At 41.0% G+C, this 22,167-nt stretch overlaps 1 protein-coding gene across 2 annotated transcripts in view; it reads left to right on the plus strand.

Moving 5' to 3' along the window:
• The window catches only part of LOC143287742 (6-phosphogluconate dehydrogenase, decarboxylating-like), a 38,128-nt gene extending 18,033 nt beyond the window's left edge, over nt 1–20,095 (plus strand). Inside the window, exons 6-14 of one of the 2 annotated variants that reach the window (XR_013055992.1) lie at nt 4,794–4,860; nt 5,825–5,959; nt 7,604–7,793; nt 9,233–9,360; nt 10,974–11,107; nt 13,239–13,338; nt 14,384–14,506; nt 17,216–19,358; nt 19,427–20,095. Coding sequence is in view for 1 of the 2 variants with exons in the window: in XM_076595993.1 (XP_076452108.1) it covers nt 4,794–4,860; nt 5,825–5,959; nt 7,604–7,793; nt 9,233–9,360; nt 10,974–11,107; nt 13,239–13,338; nt 14,384–14,506; nt 17,216–17,335 (997 nt within the window). In the remaining variant the exon portion in view is untranslated. Of the gene's footprint in view, nt 1–4,793; nt 4,861–5,824; nt 5,960–7,603; nt 7,794–9,232; nt 9,361–10,973; nt 11,108–13,238; nt 13,339–14,383; nt 14,507–17,215 lie in introns of both variants that reach the window. The other variant, XM_076595993.1, reaches the window with a different exon arrangement.
• Nucleotides 20,096–22,167: the final 2,072 nt, after the last annotated feature.

Here is a 22,167-nt window from a genome sequence, read left to right on the forward strand (position 1 = left end):
GATAAGAGAGAGTTGTCGAGTTTAATGACCTGTTGACTAGCACTCATAAGTCATATGTTGTATTGATAAGAGAGAGTTGTCGAGTTTAATTACCTGTTGACTAGCACTCATAAGTCATATGTTGTAGTAATAAGAGAGAGTTGTCGAGTTTAATGACCTGTTGACTAGCACTCATAAGTCATATGTTGTAGTGATAAGAGAGAGTTGTCGAGTTTAATGACCTGTTGACTAGCACTCATAAGTCATATGTTGTATTGATAAGAGAGAGTTGTCGAGTTTAATGACCTGTTGACTAGCACTCATAAGTCATATGTTGTAGTGATAAGAGAGAGTTGTCGAGTTTAATGACCTGTTGACTTGCACTCATAAGTCATATGTTGTATTGATAAGAGAGAGTTGTCGAGTTTAATGACCTGTTGACTTGCACTCATAAGTCATATGTTGTAGTGATAAGAGAGAGTTGTCGAGTTTAATGACCTGTTGACTAGCACTCATATGTTGTAGTGATAAGAGAGAGTTGTCGAGTTTAATGACCTGTTGACTAGCACTCTAATGTTGTAGTGATAAGAGAGAGCTGTCGAGTTTAATGACCTGTTGACTAGCACTCATGTTGTAGTGATAAGAGAGAGCTGTCGAGTTTAATGTCCTGTTGACTAGAACTCATATGCTGTATTGATAAGAGAGAGTTGTCGAGTTTAATGACCTGTTGACTAGCACTCTAATGTTGTAGTGATAAGAGAGAGCTGTCGAGTTTAATGACCTGTTGACTAGCACTCATATGCTGTAGTGATAAGACAGAAATTAGACCGTGATTAGCTAGCACCCTTAAGTTTTTATGATAAAAGAGTTAGAACTGTTGAGATTAAGGACCTATTGCATGCACCCTTAAACTGTTGTGATGAGAGACACAGAGAGAGAGGATTGTTGAGTTGAACGACCCATTGGCTCGCAACTTTAAGTTGTGGTGAGAGAGAGAGAGTTGTTGAGGATAATGACCAGTTGCCTAGCAGTAGCACCCTTTAGGTCACATGGTTTCAGTGCTTGGGGCTTGTTTTGGTGAAGGTTTTGTTGGAGGAAGTGGAGTCTTGGTGGTGTCTTCTTCTTCTTCTGCGTTCACTCGTATGCACACGAGTGGGCTTTTATGTATATGACCGTTTTTACCCTGCCATGTAGGCAGCCATACTCCGTTTTTTTTGGGGGTGTGCATGCTGGTTACGTTCTTGTTTCCATAACCCACCGAACGCTGACATGGATTACAGGATCTTTAACGTGCGCATTTGATCTTCTGCTTGCATATACACACGAAGGGGGTTCAGGCACTAGCAGGTCTGCACATATGTTGACCTGGGAGATCATAAAAATCTCCACCCTTTACCCACCAGGCGCCGTCACCTTGATTCGAACCCGGGACCCTCAGATTGACAGTCCAACGCTTTAACCACTCGGCTATTGCGCCTGTCGTCTTGGTGGTGTGATGACGGTTATTGTTGTTTTTGACTGGAGGGGTAGAAGGTTGAGGGACAGATGGTAGGAATCCTTCCTGTTCCCCTTTATGTCTTTCTCTCTGTGTGTCCCTCTCTCTCTAGAGCCACACAAATTACATCACTCACAGACATATCCACAGATAGACTTAACTCACATTTCTGTAACATAGCTACTTCAATTATAAAATCAGACAAATCAAACCTTAACTCTTTAGATGCTCTGTTAAAATTCTGTCAATCAAAAAATATTTCATCCACATTAGATATTCCTTTGATATGTGTACATGAAGTTTATAATGCTCTGACCCATTTAAAACAAACTAGTACAAGAGGTCTTGATGGCATAGACGGAAAAATATTAAAACTCTCAGCTCCTATAATAGCAGAATCCCTCACATACATATATAATTTAAGTATTACAAAAAATAAGATTCCCAAAACGCTCAAAACTGCTAAAGTTATTCCTATATATAAGAATGGTGATCGATCTGAACCATCAAACTACAGACCAATTTCTATTTTGCCAATATTATCAAAACCCCTGGAAAATCATATAAATAAACATATTCTTAAGCATTTTAATAATTTTGACTTGTTCCATCCAAACCAGTCTGGATTTAGAGCTAATCACTCATGTCATTCTGCACTAACAAATTTAGTAGATCAATGGCTTACTAACATTAATAATAACGAAATTACTGGAGCCCTTGTTGTCGACTTTATGAAGGCTTTTGATGTGATTGATCATTCTCTCCTCCTGAAAAAACTAAAGATTTATGGTTTGTCTTTGAATACATTAGAACTTATCTCATCTTTTCTCTCTGAAAGAAAACAACTTGTGTCCACAAATGGTTCAAAATCAATGTTATTACCAATTAACTATGGTGTACCTCAAGGTTCTGTTTTGGGACCTATCTTATTTTCTGCATATATTAACGACCTACCCTTATCTATCAAGACACCATGTGAAATGTTTGCTGATGACACCACCATTCATACTAGTCATACTAACCTATGTATCGTATCTCTTTCTCTTCAGGAAAGTATTGACCGATTGATTGAATGGTCCGAACTAAACCACATGTGTCTCCATCCTAAAAAAACAAAATTCCTAATAATCACAACAAGACAAAAACGTCAAAATATATCCATAAACTGTTCGCCTATTTTCATCAAAGGTGACAAGATTGAAGAAGTTGACCACCATAAAATCCTTGGCATCACTATCGATAATAATTTGTCATGGTCACATCATATTTCTCTGTTATGCAAACAGGTATCAAAAAATATCTATCAACTGTCTAGAATCAAACACTTTTTGGATCTTCACTGCCGAAAACTATTTGTCAGTACTTATATAGAATCACACATTAACTATGCTTCGACAGTGTGGGATTCGGCGAGTGACAGTATTATAAAACCTCTATTGAGTCTGCATAGAAGAGCTGTAAAATTGATTCTTTTAAAATCTTCATCATTGACTGTATCTGATTATAAAGCTCTCGATATCCTCCCACTGAAAACAAAACTTCTATTTAACAAAGGTCTATTTATGTTCAAAATCATGTCTGGATTTGCTCCCCCCTCGCTGAAGAATAAATTTGTAATCAACACTCATCGTCATCTTCATAAAGTTATGGTACCACTTCCAAGGATCGATCTTTTTAAATCTAGTCTGTCTTATTCAGGGGGCTGTTTATGGAATGAATTATTATCCTGCCTCAATGTAAACACTGTAAAAAGCATCCCTAACTTTAAAAACATATATCGTGCACATTTATTGAAAAACATGTGATTATGTGACACATATCAATTATAAACAAAAAATCATGTATAGATTGTCAATATATATACGCCTCTCTCCTCCCCTGTCAGTCTCTATGTCTCTCCACTGTCACTGTCACTATATCTGTCTGTTGTCAGCCTCCCCTGCCTTCTTTACTCTTCCTCTTGTCCATTCTTCCTTCCGCTCTCCACCACGCCCCTACCCTATTGTCCTCGTTGTTATTCATCTATCGCGATATTGTATTGTACATACGTTCTATGTTATGTTTGCACATGCTTATGCAATTTTGACGTTGATGTTGTGAATTGACTCTGGCTTTTTTTTTTTTTTTTTTTTTTTTTTTTTTTTTTTTTTTTTTACTTTGTTGCTTTTTTTCCAATTATTATTCATGCCCAGAGGGCTGGATGTAAAAAAGTACTTTGTGCTTACTCCTTTACCCTCGTAAAATAAAATTTCGTTCGTTCGTTCGTTCGTTCGTTCGTTCTCTTTCTCTCTCTCTTTTTCTACAGTATGTGTATCTGCATCTCTGTTTCTCTCTCTCTGTCTCTCTCTGTCTCTCTCTCTGTCTCTGTCTCTCTCTCTCTCTCTCTCTCTCTCTCTCTCTTCTCTATTTATGTAAGTTTTTAATTTTGTGTCTTTGTTGAAAAAAAGAAGCATTTTATCTGTCAGTGATAAATGAAGCACAGTAGTGATCTGTTCCATCTGAATTAAAACTTTATTAAGTGAACCAATTATTTAGAAATGACTGTTGATAAAATAAAGAATAAAAAGAAGAAGAAGAAGATCAAGAAAACAATCCCGGAAAGATCTTTCCGACCATAATGATGGTTCTCTTTTATGCACTGGATGATTATGTGAAGTGATGGCCTAGAGGTAATGCGTCTGCCTAGGAAGCGAAAGAATCAGAGTGTGCTGGTTCGAATCACGGCTCAGCCACCGATATTTTCTCCCAGTCCACTAGACCTTGAGTGGTGGTCTGGACACTAGTCATTCAGATGAGACGATAAACTGAGGTCCCGTGTGCAGCATGCACTTAACGCACGTAAAAGAACCCACTGCAACAAAAGGGTTGTTCCTGCCAAAATTCTGTAGAAAAATCTACTTTGATAGGAAAAACAAACAAAACTGCACGCAAGAAAAAATACAAAAAAAAAAAAAGGGGTGGCACTGTAGTGTAGCGATGCGGTCTCCCTGGGGAGAGCAACCCGAATTTCACACAGAGAAATCTGTTGTGATGAAAAGAAATATAAATACAAATACAAATAAATACAAATTCAAGGGGCGTATGCCAGCACTCCAACTACAATGCTTTCATCCAGGTTCCTCACTCAATGATCAAAGATTCTTGGCCTTTTAAGTTTTTTATTTGTAGTTGTTTTTTTTTAAGCGACTGAAAAAAAACCCAACTGTTGGACTCTGCATTGATGATACGCATTTACTGCCACTTTGGCCATAAAAGTCTATGGGATGTTTAAACCAATTTGTTTGAATTCTTCACATTTTGAAGACAATTGCTTTTTCAGGCCTGCTATCAAGAATATTTTCCAGTCCATATCAGCCAAAGCTGGGAATGAACCCTGTTGTGACTGGGTGAGTTGGACTGTTTTGATTTCTGTTCGCTCACTTTGTTTAATTGTTAACCTTTTGTTTCAAAACCACGTCCATTCGTTCACCTTCCATCTAGCCACAGGTGCAATTCTTTCGGTCTGGGGACAGAAATCAGTTTTGAGATTTTCATAAAAAAAATAGAATATCCAATTTCTGAAGAAAACTAACCAAAAAAAGAGAACAACTACTACAAAACATTACATTAAGTGTGTTTTTATTCTTTGTACAATGTTGTAGTTGAATTTAAAACAACAACAACAGCAGAAAACAATAAGAGTGATGACTTGAGTTGATTACCTCTGTGTCTGTGACTGCTAGGTGGGCTAGGGAGAGGCAGGACACTTTGTGAAAAATGGCACACAACTGCACGGAGACATGCAGTTGATCCTTTGTGTTTTCAGCTCTGTGTGTGTATGTGTGTTTGTGTGTGTGTGTGTGTGTCTTACAGCTGGGCCCTGAGGGTGATGGTCACTATGTGAAGATGGTGCACAACAGCATAGAGTACAGGGACACACAGTTGATCTGTGTGAAATGTGTATGTTTGACTGTGTGTGTGTGTGTGTGTGTGTCTTACAGGTAGGCCATGAGGGGGCGGGTCACTTTGTGAAGATGGTGCACAACGGCATAGAGTATGGAGACATGCAGCTGATCTGTGTTAAATGTGTGTGTTTGACTCTGTGTGTGTGCGTGTGTGTGTGTGTGTCTTACAGTTGGGCCCTGAGGGTGATGGTCACAACGGCATAGAGCATGGAGACATACAGCTGATCTGTGTCAAATGTGTGTGTTTGACTCTGTGTGTGTGTGTGTGTGTGTGTGTGTGTGTGTCTTACAGCTGGGCCCTGAGGGTGATGGTCACAATGGCATAGAGTATGGAGACATACAGCTGATATGTGTGAAACGTGTGTGTTTGACTCTGTGTGTGTGTGTGTGTGTGTGTGTCTTACAGGTAGGCCCTGAGGGGGCGGGTCACTTTGTGAAGATGGTGCACAACGGCATAGAGTATGGAGACATGCAGCTGATCTGCGAGGCCTACAGCCTCATGAAGGACGCACTGGGCATGTCGCACGACGAGATGGCGGAGGTAATGATAATGATTTTACTCTATGTTCAGGTATGTGAGAGCTATGCTGAAACGTGTAAATGCGCTTTGCCATTTTATTTTAAAAAAGAGAGAGAAAAAAAGAAAAAGAAAGCGTCTGTCATTCGGGTTCGAGGTAGTGTAAGCAACGATAAGGTCAGAAAGATAGGTAGGTCCTGTGGAGTGTAAGCATTGATAAGGTCAGAAAGATAGGTAGGTCCTGTGGAGTGTAAGCAACGACAAGGTCAGAAAGATAGGTAGGTCCTGTGGAGTGTAAGCAACGATAATGTCAGAAAGATAGGTAGGTCCTGTGGAGTGGTAAGCATTGATAAGGTCAGAAAGATAGGTAGGTCCTGTGGAGTGGTAAGCATTGATAAGGTCAGAAAGATAGGTAAGTCCTGTGGAGTGGTAAGCATTGATAAGGTCAGAAAGATAGGTAGGTCCTGTGGAGTGTAAGCATTGATAAGGTCAGAAAGATAGGTAGGTCCTGTGGAGTGGTAAGCATTGATAAGGTCAGAAAGATAGGTAGGTCCTGTGGAGTGGTAAGCATTGATAAGGTCAGAAAGATAGGTAGGTCCTGTGGAGTGGTAAGCATTGATAAGGTCAGAAAGATAGGTAAGTCCTGTGGAGTGGAAAGCAAAATAGCAAGAGACACAGAAGACATGGTAGTCGAACCCGTGGACACTCATTTCAAAGCACTGGACCACCACTGTACCTGCTATCAACACACATGTTCCTGTCACAGGTGTTAGACAGCTGGAACAAAAGTGAGCTAGTGGTCTTTCCTGATCAAAATCACCCGTGACCACACATGCAGGTATTTGACAACCTGTGACCACACGTGTTTCTATCACGGGTGTTTTACAACCCCTGACCACACATGTTCCTATCACGGGTGTTTGACAACCCCTGACCACATGTGTTCCTATTGCAGGTGTTTGACAACCCGTGACCACATGTGTTCCTATTCCAGGTGTTTGACAACCCGTGTCCACGCGTGTTCCTATTGCAGGTGTTTGACAACCCGTGACCACACGTGTTCCTATTGCAGGTGTTTGACAACCCCTGACCACATGTGTTCCTATTGCAGGTGTTTGACAACCCGTGACCACATGTGTTCCTATTCCAGGTGTTTGACAACCCGTGTCCACGCGTGTTCCTATTGCAGGTGTTTGACAACCCGTGACCACACGTGTTCCTATTGCAGGTGTTTGACAACCCCTGACCACACGTGTTCCTATTGCAGGTGTTTGACAACCCGTGACCACATGTGTTCCTATTCCAGGTGTTTGACAACCCGTGTCCACGCGTGTTTCTATTGCAGGTGTTTGACAACCCGTGACCACACGTGTTCCTATTGCAGGTGTTTGACAACCCCTGACCACACGTGTTCCTATTGCAGGTGTTTGACAACCCGTGACCACATGTGTTCCTATTCCAGGTGTTTGACAACCCGTGTCCACGCGTGTTCCTATTGCAGGTGTTTGACAACCCGTGACCACATGATCGCAGGTGTTTGACAACTCATGGCCACATGATCGCAGGTGTTTGACAACCCATGGCCACATGATCGCAGGTGTTTGACAACCCATGGCCACATGATCGCAGGTGTTTGACAACCCATGACCACACGTGTTCTTATCACAGGTGTTTGACACCTGGAACAAAAGCGAGCTGGAGTCGTTCCTGATCGAAATCACCCGTGACATCATGAAGTTCAAGGACGTGGACGGCACAGCCCTGGTGGAGAAGATAAGAGACTCTGCGGGTCAGAAGGGCACAGGGAAGTGGACGGCCATTTCCTCCCTGGAGTACGGCGTCCCCGTCACTCTGATCGGTCAGTCAGTGAGCGAGTGTTTTCTTCTCCTTCTTTCATGGGCTGTGACTCCCACGTTCACTTGTATACACCAGTTGGTTTTTACGTGTATGACTGTTTTTACCATGTGGGCAGCCATACTCCTTTTTCAGGGGTGTGCATGCTGGGTATGTTCTTGTTTCCATAACCCACCGAATGCTGACATGCATTGCAGGATCTTTAACATGCGTATTTGATCTTCTGCTTGTGTATACACATGAAGGGGGATCAGGCACTAGCAGGTTTGCACATATGTTGACCTGGGAGATTGGAAAAATCTCCACCCTTCACCCACCAGGCACCATTACCGAGATTCGAACCGGGACCCTCAGATTGAAAGTCCAACGCTTTAGCCACTCTGCTATTGAGCCCATTGAGCGAGTGTTTTGACTGGTGTGATAGGTGTGTGCTGTCACTATGATATTTTCAGTCAGTAAACGAGTGTTATGAATGACGTGGTTGGTGTGTGTGGTCGCTGTGATTGGCCAGTCAGTGAGCAAGTGTTTTGAATGGTGTGATAGGTGCCGGAACCCCCTTTGTGTACATACACACACACAAGATAAACGCGCATTTGAAAAATTTTGTAATCCATGTTCGTGTTTGTTGGGTTATGGAAACATGAACATACCCAGCATGCACATGCTGGAAAATGGAGTATGGCTGCATACATGGCTGGGTAAGTAAATAAAAGGGTCATACACGTAAAATGCTACACGTCTGTCTTAGTGTGTATGTGTGCATGCCTGAAATCTGATTGAATGACACAGGAAACGAATGATGAGCGCCCAACTGCAGCCATCAGTTGGCTCTACCTAAGTAGGCAGCCTGTTGTGCAAATGACCCCAAGTTTGAAAAGTGCTTAGAGCTTGGTCTCCGATCAAGGATAGGCGCTATAGAAGTATCCATTTCATTCATTCATTCATAGGTGTGTGCATTAAAGTTGTGGGAGCGAGACAAGTCAGCATGCAAGAGCTATATGAGAGATGAATGTTTCAGATAGCAACCGACGGTGTCATGTTTTACTCAAGCTTTGTGATTGGTCAGTCACTACATTGTTGCTGATGCTGCGTGTTGTTTTAGTATGGTAATATTTTTTTGTCAAAACAGAATGTTTTGTGTGAAATTCTGCAGTAAAAGCGTGTCGCCACAGTCCAACACTGCACATATATATATTTTTTTGCTTTGTTTTTCTTCTGTTTGCAAGTGTATTTGTTTATGATCAAAGTGAATGCTGTTACAGGATTTCACCAGGGACAACCCTTTTGTGTGCTGTGGGTTCTCTTATGTGTGCAAAGTGCATGCTGCTTGTGGGATGTTAGTTTATTTTCCTGTCCAAATGATTTGGTTGTTTTAAGTCAGTTTCTTATTGAAAAAGATATGTTTTACTATATAGATGTGTGTGTGTGTGTGTGTGTTTACAGGAGAAGCTGTTTTTGCTCGCTGCCTGTCGTCTTTGAAAGACGAGAGAGAGCTGGCCAGCAAAGAAATCTCTGGGCCTTCAGAAAAATTCTCTGGAAACAAGAAAACGTTTGTGGAGGACATCAAAAAGGTGATGTTTATGAAGCCTTTCTTTAAAGACAGGGAATGAAACAAATTAGTTTTCATTTAGAATGAAAAAGTCTATTCATATTTCACAAGAGTAGTGGAGTAAGTGTAACTGCATTTTGGTTTTTTAGATTCAGTAAAATGAACACCAAAGAAATAACATTTCAGCTTGATTGTTCAGGGAGAAAAAGTGAACAGTTAACTTTTATTTAGAATGAACAAACCTATGTATAACATAATGTGTGGAGTAAGTAAAAAGGTTGGTTTTGTTTTTAACATCCAGCAAAATCAGCTGATGGACAGGATTATATTTCAGGTAGAGGAGGACGAAAAGGATGAATAAACATCAGACTTGATCTGAGAGAGAGAGATGGGAGAAAGGGGAGTAAAACAATTTAATTCCGTGTGTTTGTGTGTGTGTGTGAGTGAGTGAGCGAGAGCATGTGTGCATGCATGCATGTATAGTCTTCAACATGTGAGGATAAAGTTTAAGGCTGGGACTGATTTTGCATTATGTCTTTGTCTCAGTGCATTATTGTGGTACTTGTTCATGCAGGCAAATTGTAACTCATCTAAAGTATGTCTGTTCTGTAAAAAAAAAAAAACAACAACAAGCAAACAACTGCTCTGTAAGTCTAGATCTCTCTAGACTGTTTTGTATAAGTATGGCTGTACTGTTTATTTTTGTATAATTGTGAATGTGTACTGTTGTGTGTTTTTGTGTAAGTGTGACTGTACTGCAATATGTGTAACTGTTCTGTAAACGAAGGCTACTGCGTGCATACAAGATTATTTTTGTATGAGTGTGAATGTACTGTGAATGAAGGTACTGTAGCTTATGTTTGTACAAGTGTGACTGTACTGAATGCACACAACATTGCTTTGTGTCGGTGTAACTGTGCTGAAAAAGAAAGTATCATCATACTGTGAATGAAGGCGCTGCAGATTGTGTTTGTGTGACTGTACTGTACTGTATCGTATTGCATCACTGTTTTTTTTACAACAGATTTCTCTTGTGAAATTCGGGCTGCTCTCCACAGGGAAAGCATGTCGCTAAACTGAGAGCGCCACCCATATTTTTGTATTTTTTCCTGCCTGCAATTATGTCTGTTTTCCTATTGAAGTGGATTATTGTCTCATCCGAATGACTAGCATCCAGACCCACCACACAAGGTCTATCGGAGGGGAGAAAATGCTGGCAACTGCTGGGATTCGAACCAGTGCACTCAGATTCTCTCGCTTCCAAGGCAATCGCGTTACCTTCAAGCCATCACTCCACTCGCTGTGTACAGATGTAATTGTACTGTAAAGGAAATGATCATCAAGCTGTGAATGAAGGCACTGTAGATTATGTTTGTGTAAGTGTGACTGTACTGTACGCATACAACATTTGTTGTACAGGTGTAACCGTACTGTCTTCTCCCTGTTTTACTTCTTCGTTCGTGGGCTGTGACTCAAGTTCTCTAATGCACACAAGTGGGCTTCTATGTATATGACTGTTTTTAGACCCACCATGTAGGCAGTCAATGAGTCATGCTCCGTTTTTGTGGGGGTGTGTGGGTGGGGGAGGTAACCGCACTGTAAAGGAAATGACTGTCACTGTGTGTGTCCCTACAGGCGCTGTACGCCTCCAAGATCGTGTCCTACGCCCAGGGCTTCATGCTGATGAGGGAGACGGCCAGGGAGCTGGGCTGGAAGCTCAACATGGGCGCCATTGCCTTGATGTGGCGCGGCGGCTGCATCATCCGCAGGTAGGAGATGCCAGACACCACACGATGATGATGATATGGATATTTGTGTAACGCTCATGATGATGATGGAAATACTCGCATGATGGTGATGCTGATGGTATGGACACTTGTATAGTGCTGCTGCTGATGGTATGGATATTTGTGTATCGCTGCTGCTGATGATACGGATATTTGTATATTGCTGCTGATGATGATATGGATACTTGTATAACGCTGATGATAGTGATACAGATATTTGTATATCGCTGCTGCTGATGATATGGATACTTGTATAATGCTGATGATGGTGATACGGATACTTGTATAATGCTGCTGCTGATGATATGGATACTTGTATAATGCTGATGATGGTGATATGGATACTTGTATAATGCTGATGATGGTGATATGGATACTTGTATAACGCTGATGATAATGATATGGATACTTGTATAACGCTGATGATGATGATACGGATACTTGTATAATGCTGATGATGGTGATACGGATACTTGTATAACGCTGATGATGATATGGATACTTATATAACACCTGTTTTCGGTCGGAGACCAAGCTCTTATGTGCTTTACAAACACGGAGTCATTTGCACAACATGTTGCCTACGTTGGGTAGAGCCGACTGACTGCTGCCATTGGGCCCTCATCATTCATTTCCTGTTTCATTGAATCAGGTTTTAATTACACATACTTAACCGTGACCCAACTAGTGCAGACTCCGGCAGGGGTCTGACATTCCTGTCCTGTGCAAACTATCCGCCCATGCGGAGCAGACGAAACTACGGCCGATAACCTCCCGGAAGTAGGTAACCTCCCCTTTGTCCCGCTGGTTATCGCCCTCTTTTTCCGGCAGCCATCATGACTCCTGTACCTGTGCTCTTCATACGGCTAAGTTTTTTCGTATTTTCTGTCTGTCTGTCGATTCTCTGGCGTTCTTGTTTCAGGTTTCAGTCATACACATGCACATATACTCACACAGACATGTAACATTTTGCGTGTATGACCTGTCACGAAGGCAGCCGTACTCCATTTTTGGGGGTGTGCATGCTGGGTATGTTCTTGTTTCTAGAACCCACCGAATGCTTACTTGGATTACAGGGTCTTTTGTGTGCATATTTGATCTGTGTGCGTATTCACACTAAGGGGTTTCAGGCACTAGCAGTCTGCATGTACGTTGACTTGGGAGACTGGAAAAATCTCCACCATCAACCCACCAGGTGTGAAAGGGGATCAAACTCAGGAAACTCGGGCAAGAATCCAGCGTGGTATACCATTTGACCACCGCACGTGTCAAGATCCAGTACACAAGAAGACTTTCTTATCTTTAAAAGAGAATTTTTTGACACGTTTGCTGACCGAAAGTTGATGTATGCATTACCTCACGCATTAGCGCACGTAAAAGAACCCACGGCAACAAAAGGGTTGTTCCTGGCAAAATTCTGTAGAAATATCCACTTGGATAGGAAAAACAAATAAAACTGCAGGAAAAAATACAAAAAAAAAGGGGTGGCGCTGTAGTGTAGCAATGCGCTCTCCCTGGGGAGAGCAGCCTGAAGAAATCTGTTGTGATAAAAAGAAATACAAATACAGATACCTCCACAGAACGACATTAAGTCCGATAATGCTCCCACCATGAATTTACATGGCTTGCAGTTGTACTGTGTTACTTTTTGTCAGCACTGTGTGAAATTTGGGGCTGCTCTCTCCCCAGAAGTGTGCATTGTCATTGTGCAGTGCCGTCTTTACATTAAAAAAGATGATTATTTCTAGTCTGCTAGTGTATTTGTTTTGCTGTCAAAGTGGATTTTTCTGCAGAATTTTTGCCAGTCACAACCCTTTTGTTGAAGTAGGTTCCCCTGCGTGCGCCAGGTGCGTGCTGCAAATGGTACCTTGGTTGAAATGCTTGCCTGAAATTGACAGAATATTTGGTGTCAAGAGGCATGTCTTTGGTGTATGTGCATGGATGTGACTGTATTTGTGCTTAATTTTCTGTTCCATGACATAGAATTTTTTTTCAGGCTGTACATGATCAGTATATACAGGTTTTCAGCCCTGCCATTGCCCTGTGTGGTCAGCTGGGCAATAAGCAACAAAAGGCAGATAAATATTCAGGAAGCCGATGATGTGTGTTGCAGCGTCTTCCTGGGCAACATCAAGCAGGCCTTCGACAAGAACCCTGACCTCAGCAACCTCCTGTTGGACTCATTCTTCAAGGGTGCCATACAGAACTGTCAGGTGAGTGCAGCCACCTTTCTTCTACTCTTTCACCCCTCCTGGAGTGTGGGCCTGTCAGCAAGAGACCCCATTGTCCCCCAGCCTGTGCCTTTGCCTCTGTCTGTCTCCAGGTATGGCCTGTCTTCTTGATGTCTGCCTGGAGGTGTCTTCGCCAGGTGTTTCTTGATTGGCCGCATGCTTACATGCGCACACGCACACACACACACACACTGATGACACAGACATTGGTATCCTCATCCCAATTTCACACACACACACACACACACACACTGAGGACACAGGCATGGGTATCACCACCCCTGTCTTACACACACACACAAACACACACACACACTGAGGACACTGGCATGGGTATCACCACCCCTGTCTTACACACACACACAAACACATACACACGCACACACACACACACACAGATGACACAGATATGGGCATCCCCACCCCTATTTTACACACACACACACACACACACACAAACACACACACACACACACACACACACACACAGTGACTACACAGACCCCACCATGCTTGGGGCAAGTCTTGGGACTGCCATTGGAGGGATGTGGTGGCGGTCTCTACTCTGGGAGGGACGCTCGCTCAGTCTCGCTCTGCGACTAAGCCATTATTGTTGTCAGTAGGGGGCTTAGTAGGTGGTGTCCTAGGTATGCTAAATAGGAAGAGCCACAACCGAACACTACCAAAGTGCAGGGTCTCCTCTGGTGTGTGGCCTCTTGGCGACTTAACATGGATGGTTCCCTAAGGACTGCCGGCACTGGGTCTGCAACAGACGAACCCTGGTGTGGCTGTGTACGGGACACTCGGAATGAGTGGCATGGTAGTAATGCCACTGAAACAGTGCAGATGATGGGGCAGCAAAAAAAAAAAAAAATCTTGCACCAACAAACACACACACACTGATGACACATGTCTGTGTGTTCCAGGCGTCGTGGCGCCGTGTGGTGTCTCAGGCAGTGATGCTGGGTATCCCCACCCCCATCTTACACACACACACACACTGATGACACATGTCTGTGTGTTCCAGGCGTCGTGGCGCCGTGTGGTGTCTCAGGCAGTGATGCTGGGTATCCCCACCCCAGCCTTCAGCACGGCCCTGGCTTTCTTTGATGGCTACCGCTCCGCTCAGCTTCCAGCCAACCTCATTCAGGTCTGTATTATATCACACATTGACATAAGTCTACATTTGGGCCATCAACAAAGTGAGAGCTGTATTATCAATGGTTTCTCCAGTCAATGGGAAACCATTTACAGCTTAGTCTTTTGTGAAGGACTATGACTCTCAAACTAAGAGGCGAAATTGCACTGGCTTTTAGTGCTGCAGCCTTGTGGGCTAGTTGGCCTTTGGGAACCATCCCAACGCCGACTGTCCTAAATCCTATAATCAAATTCTCGCCCAAATAGTCGGAACAGCAGTTGCCTCCTCTGCTGTTCTGATGGTCATAGTCGGACACAACTGACTATCATATATATATATATATATGTTCTGACAGCCCAGCATTCGCATGGCATTATGTTGCGTTGTATTATGTAGTATGCACTGGATTGTGTTGTATTGGTTTGTGTTAAACTAGCTGTATTGTGTTGTATGTCTTGTCTTGCATTGTGTTCCATCGTATTGTATTGTATTGAATTGTATTGTATTGTATTGCTCTTTAGTCATAGTAGATTTTTCAGCCAGTGTGAAATTCAGGCTGCCCTCCCCAAGGAGAGCGTGTTGCTACAGTTTTTGTGGGTTTTTTTCTGCCTGCAAGCGTGCTCGTTTTCCTGCCAAAGTGGGTTTTTCTACAAAATTTTCCAGGGACAGTGCTTTTGTTGCCGTGGTTTCTTGTATGTGCTCGCTGCACACGGGACCTGGGTTTATCTAGTATCTTCTCATTGGGATGACTGGCGTCCACACTACCACTGGAGGTCTAGTGGAGGAGGAGGAAAAAGTGTAGAGTGTGGGATTTTGTGTTGTATAGAGTGTGTATTGTACTGTATTGTATGCACTATTTTGTGTTGTATAGAGTGTGTATTGTACTGTATTGTATGCACTATTTTGTGTTGTATAGAGTGTGTATTGTACTGTATTGTATGCACTATTTTGTGTTGTATAGAGTGTGTATTGTACTGTATTGTATGCACTATTTTGTGTTGTATAGAGTGTGTATTGTACTGTATTGTATGCACTATTTTGTGTTGTATAGAGTGTGTATTGTACTGTATTGTATGCACTATTTTGTGTTGTATACAGTGTGTATTGTAATGTATTGTATGCACTATTTTGTGTTGTATAGAGTGTGTATTGTACTGTATTATATGCACTATTTTGTGTTGTATAGAGTGTGTATTGTACTGTATTGTATGCACTATTTTGTGTTGTATAGAGTGTGTATTGTACTGTATTGTATGCACTATTTTGTGTTGTATAGTATTGTATTGTACTGTATTGTATGCACTATTTTGTGTTGTATAGAGTGTGTATTGTACTGTATTGTATGCACTATTTTGTGTTGTATAGTATTGTATTGTATGCACTGTTCTGTGTTGTATGATATTATATTGTATGCACTGTTTTATATTGTATGCATCATACTGTGTTGAATAGTAATATTATTGTATACACCGTTTTATATTTTGTTGTGTGCACCGCATTGTACTGTATGCAGTATCTGCATTGAGTTGTTTGCTTTGTATAGTATTGTATGTGCTGTATTGTGTTGCATCCAGTGTATTAACTGTTTTGTATTGTATTGTGTGCACTGTTTTGTGTTGTATTGAATGCACTCTACTGTGTTGTATTGAATGCACTGTGTTGTGTTGTATACAGTGCATTGTATGCACTGTATTGTGTTGTATACACTGTTTGTATGCACAGTATTGTGTTGTATACACTGTATTGTGTTGTATACACTGCATTGTATGCACTGTATTGTGTTGTATACACTGTATTGTGTTGTATACACTGTTTGTATGCACAGTATTGTGTTGTATGCACTGTATTGTGTTGTATACACTGTTTGTATGCACAGTATTGTATTGAATGCACTGTATTGTGTTGTATACACTGCATTGTATGCACTGTATTGTGTTGTATTGTATGCACTGTACTGTGTTGTATTGTATGCACTGTACTGTGTTGTATACACTGTATTGTATGCACAGTATTGTGTTGTATACACTGTATGCACAGTATTGTGTTGTATACACTGTTTGTATGCACAGTATTGTGTTGTATACACTGTTTGTATGCACAGTATTGTGTTGTATACACTGTTTGTATGCACAGTATTGTGTTGTATACACTGTTTGTATGCACAGTATTGTGTTGTATACACTGTATTGTATGCACAGTATTGTGTTGTATACACTGTATTGTATGCACAGTATTGTGTTGTATACACTGTATGCACTGTGTTGTGTTGTATACAGTGCATTGTATGCACTGTATTGTGTTGTATACACTGTTTGTATGCACAGTATTGTTGTATACACTGTATTGTGTTGTATACACTGTATTGTATGCACAGTATTGTGTTGTATACACTGTATGCACTGTGTTGTGTTGTATACACTGTATTGTATGCACTGTATTGTGTTGTATTGAATGCACTCTACTATGTTGTATATATTGTATTGAATGCACTGTATTGCGTTGTATACATTGTATTGTACTGTGTTGTATACACCATATTGTATTGTACTATGTTGTATACACTGTATTGTACTGTGTTGTATTTTATGCACTGTATTGTGTTGTGATGCATGCACTGTATTGTATGTGCACCACTGTACACTGCCTTCAGGTACATACATACTCCTGTGCCTTACATTTTTTTCCTTCATTGCTTTCCCCCCCTCCCCTCACCCCCAACAGGCTCAGCGTGACTACTTTGGGGCACACACCTATGAACGTCTGGACAACCCGGGCACGTTTGTTCACACCAACTGGACGGGCCACGGAGGCAATGTGTCGTCCACCACCTACCAGGCTTAGAACTCTCTCCCACTCTCTCCCAAACTCTCTGCTGTTCCTGCCTCTCACACAGCTGTCTTTTGTTCCTTGAATTTTTTTTTAAACATACTATGTACAGTGACAAACATATATGTATTTTTGTTGTTTTTTGCTGCCCAATTATCTGCGGTGTTTTCGGTGGCTTCCCATGCCACTCAGTCCCAAGTCCCCCATGCACGGCCACACCTGGTTTCTCTGTCAGCAGTTCACATGGAACTAGGGATGTTTAGGTCGCCGGGAGGCCATGCAAACCTTGCTTTTCTGTACACTGGAGATAAATCATATTAACTGTCTGACTGCTGAAATAAGATCAGTGTGTGGTGGCGCAAGTGCAGTTGCTACTTCTTTTGTGTACTCATCAACGGTGTAACTGGTTTTGCTGAAGGAAAAGTAATGCAAACTTGAGAGGAAGAAGTCCTAAGTAAGAATGTTGACGGACATCCTGACCTGTAAGCTCAGTTGCATCTTGGTGAGATGACAGCCCTTCACTGATGAGCAAGCGTACTTGTACTTGTCTTGAGCAGAAGAGAATTATGATTTTCTGAGGAAGATTGCGGGAACATTATGAATGCATTTCTCTCTCCACACAAAAGATTTTCATAGATTTTTTTGTGTGTTTGTGTCTTCTTTTATTGTTTGTTGTTGTTTTTACTCTTTGTTGTTTTTGTATAGACTGCTGTTGATGTCAGAAATTAATGGAGTCGTCATTGGTCTGTTGTGGTTAGATTGATGAAAATGTTGAAGGTGTTTGTATGATCGTAGGTTTTGTTTTTAAACAGGTGAAAATGTTTAAGGTGGGTTTTTTTGGAATATGATTGTATTGGTGATAAAAACAAAGAAGTAAATTAGGCGAAAAAGTTCATGGTATTTTTTTGTAGGTGATATTCTGAAAATGGGTTGTATTGGTGAAGAGACCAAGAGAATATTGGCAGTGCACACACAAGTCGTGGAACCACAGGTGTAAGTGTGATCCAAGAATGGTGGTTTTGTACAACTCACTAAACTGACAAACTTGTTGAAAAAGTAGTATTGTATTTTTTTGGTTTAAAGAACAGACTTACAAATAAAAAAAATGTGCAGGAAAAAAACACAAAAATGTAAAGTTATTAAAAGTTTGAAGCATGTATCTAATAAATGTGTTACAGATTACTTGTTAAAGTTTCCTGTTTTAAAGGGAGGGTGAAATAAATGTGATGTGAACTGAAATACGTCAAAATGTAAGGCCCAAGAATTCCTCGGCATTCCATAGAAAGTGTTCACCGACGCTTTTGAACATTTTCATTGGACATACCTCGATGCAGTCAATGTGAGGTTAGATTCTCTTCCTGTTCATTATCAGAAAAAAAAAATATGGCATGCCATGAACATGACATACAGATATATATTTTATATTTTTTGTGTGAAAGAAAATGTTCTGTTCATTTTTCTGGTGTTTGGCTACAAAGAGATCACATTTCTTTTCATTGTTATATATTTCATGCATTTTCCGGCATATTTCAGATTTATACTCAGTATATGATACTTACGCTGACATTTCTGAAAGTCTCGCTTGTAAGCTTGCAACACTTCATAATTAAGCTCCCCCCCCCCCTCCGCCGCATTCTTTTTCTCATGGTCACAGTTCAATATTTTCAGTCAAGGTCATTTAACACCACAACATGTTCTTAGTTCAGATATTTTCTTTCATACAGATTAATAACATCATCTTCAAAAACTGAGTCATGGGTGAAAAATAGGGTTGCACCATTTTTGTGTGTGGTGTTAAAAGCAGCTCATGGAACCGCGTTTGTCTCAGTTGATGGAAAGGGGGGGGGGAGTTTAGAAGAGCCAGAGGTTTGTTTTGCTTTGATACAGGTGTTGACTCAGACAGCATTTATAGCATGTACAGACATTCTGATCTTTTTGAAGCTGTTTGTCAGATAAATAAAAGGAAACAGGTATGTGATTCACACGAAGACATATGTAATTGTGTTGTGTTGTTGTCAGATAAAGAAAAGGAAATCAGGTATGCGATCCACATGACCACATATGTAACTGTGTTGTGTTGTTGTCAGATAAACGAAAGGAAATAAGGTATGCGATTCACATGACCACATATATAACTGTGTTGTGTTGTTGTCAGATAAACGAAAGGAAATAAGGTATGAGATTCACACGAAGAATTGTGTTTGTCAACACACAGCCATTTGTCAGATAAAATGAAAAGAAATTAGGGAAGCAGCATGTAGACAGAATTATGTTTGCGAATATACAACCATTTGTCAGACAAAACAAAAAGGAATCAGGTTAAGTGATTAGTATGAAGACAGAATTAATTGTGCTGTATTTGTGGATGCACATTTTTGGATGAAAAGTACATAAATCGGGTGATTAGCGTGAAACTGTGTTGTGATTCAAACTCGACTGTGCCTTTCTCTGTATTTTATTGATTGAGCTTGGTTAGCACTTGCTGTCTGTCTCTCTTTTGAGGTTTATGTAGAGTTAACACACAATAAACGGATCATGTGTGGTATCAAAAATGTACAGGAGCATTTCATAAACCTGTTTGTATTGGTTTTTGTACACTGGCTTCATATTTCTGTCATGTTTTTTTATTTCATTTATCTATTTATTTTTTTTGCTTTGAGCTTCTTGACTTTTTAAAATTTTAAAATACAGTAGTATTTATGACTTGTTCTGGAAATTGTTTAGAAAATATATTTTACATTGTTTGGGCAATAAAATGTGATTGGTATAGTTTTACCTGTTTGTAATGGCGATTTACTACTGATCTTGGTCTTTTTTGCTTTCTCTCTGTGCGTGTCTGTTTGTGTGAGGTCACAAATAAGTTACATCTGAAAATAAATATTATTGAAGCTTTGCACTTGGAAACTCTCCACTTCAAGCATCCATTTTTTATTCCATAGAAAATACCTAGGTTATAACTTAGTCAACTAGTTAACAGTTGTTTTTATCTGTGTTTGTGGACTTCAACTTTTTATGTCAATTCATATGTACGAGTGGGCTTTTATGAGTAAGACCATTTTTACCCAGCATGTAGGCAGCCATATTCTCTTTTCAGGTGGTGTGCATGCTGGGTATGTTCTTGTTTCCATAACCCACCAAACACTGGCCTGGATTACACAATCTTCCATCGACACGAAAAGGGATTTGGCAGTGGCTGGTCTGCACTTCAGTTGATCTGGAAGATCAGAAAAATCCCCACCCTTGACCCACCAGACACCATGACCAGGATTTGAACCCAGAACCATCCGGTTGAAAGTCCAACACTTTAACCGCTTGGCTGTTGCGCCTGTCTAAGAGAGGGGAAGCTGGTTGCATCTCTGTAGCATCGCAGAGTGGCGACACTGTGATATCAGGTGCTGACTCTATTGAAGGCACTAACCCGAGACATATCGTATGTCATTCAGCCCAAGGGAGTCGACAGCCTTGTCAGGATCCCCTGCCATATTGACGCAGAAAAACAAAATTGACTGAAATTCACAGATTTCTCCTCCAAACTGACAAGGTGAGGATGGGGGCTGGGGGGGGGGGGACACAGCTGGAAATACTGTAGAAGTTAGTTCCCTTTGTGGGTTGTGCATATGTAGGAGGAACGTGTTCACCATTCTAATGAAAGAAATTTTAATGTCGGGGCATTACTCCAGGCTGAATGAGTTTTAATTGTGGACAGATTCCTAAATAACTCACAACACCAGGTGGTCACTTAACACCAACTTCTGAGTGAACTGCGAGTCCATAACTTGTCAGTATAGACATATAAAACATGTCATTGACCTCACCGTGGACAAATTCAGAGATAACTCACAAAACCAGTACGTTTGTCACCTGACACCATCTTCTGAGTGAACTGCGAGTACAGAGCTGGTCAGTATAGACGCATCAAAACATATACCATGCCACTCACTGTGGACAGATTCGGAGATACCTCTAACTCCAAAGTGTCACTCAACACAACACTTCCAAGCAAACAGCGAGTTGACAACTTGACTGTATCCCTGTTTTCTTCATCCATACAAGTTTCACTAGTTACCTCCCTTCACCACTGTGCTCTCCTTCATTTGATTTTTCTTAAGCAATTGTCATTCTAATTCTAGCAATACTCATTTAAATCAGGTATGTGGAGAAGACAGACCTTCAAGTAGTTTTCAAGGACAGTGACAAGGAGCTAAACGATTCAGATTTTCGCCCAAGCGATGATTTTGATAGGGACTAAAATTTTGAAAGCAATGGTGACCAATCTATCTCCTATCATCATTTCAAGTTTTAGGCCAATCTGTCCAAAAATTAATAAAACCACAATGGTACTTATTGTCTCATCTGTTTTCTAACCAATTTTTCTATTGTATAACATTTTGTCACAACAGACTTCTCTGTGTGAGATTTGGTCTGTTCTCCCCAGGGAGAGAGCATAGCTACAGTGCCCCCCCCCCCCACCCTTTTTTTTTTTCTGTCTGTAAGTGTATCTGTTTTCCAATCAAAACAGATTTTTCTACATAATTTTGCTAAGGACAACCCTTTCATTTGTATGGGTTCCTTTTTATATGTGCTAAGTGCATGCTACACACAGATCCTTGGTTTATCGTCTCATCAGAATGACTAGCGTTCAGACCACAGGCAAGCCTTAAGCTTGCCTGATGCAGCCGTGTTCTGAATATGTTAAACTTTTTTCTTTCTTTTTTTTTAATGTGCCTTTTTTCTGTGATTATGCGTATATGCAATTTGTAGTACATGTATTGGTGGATATAGATTTTGTTTTTTCCACTTCCATGTCCTTATGTGCTCTTATTTTGTATAATGCACTATTGTGCATG

Source organism: Babylonia areolata, chromosome 11 (assembly GCF_041734735.1).
Source record: "Babylonia areolata isolate BAREFJ2019XMU chromosome 11, ASM4173473v1, whole genome shotgun sequence".
Taxonomy (NCBI): domain Eukaryota; kingdom Metazoa; phylum Mollusca; class Gastropoda; order Neogastropoda; family Buccinidae; genus Babylonia; species Babylonia areolata.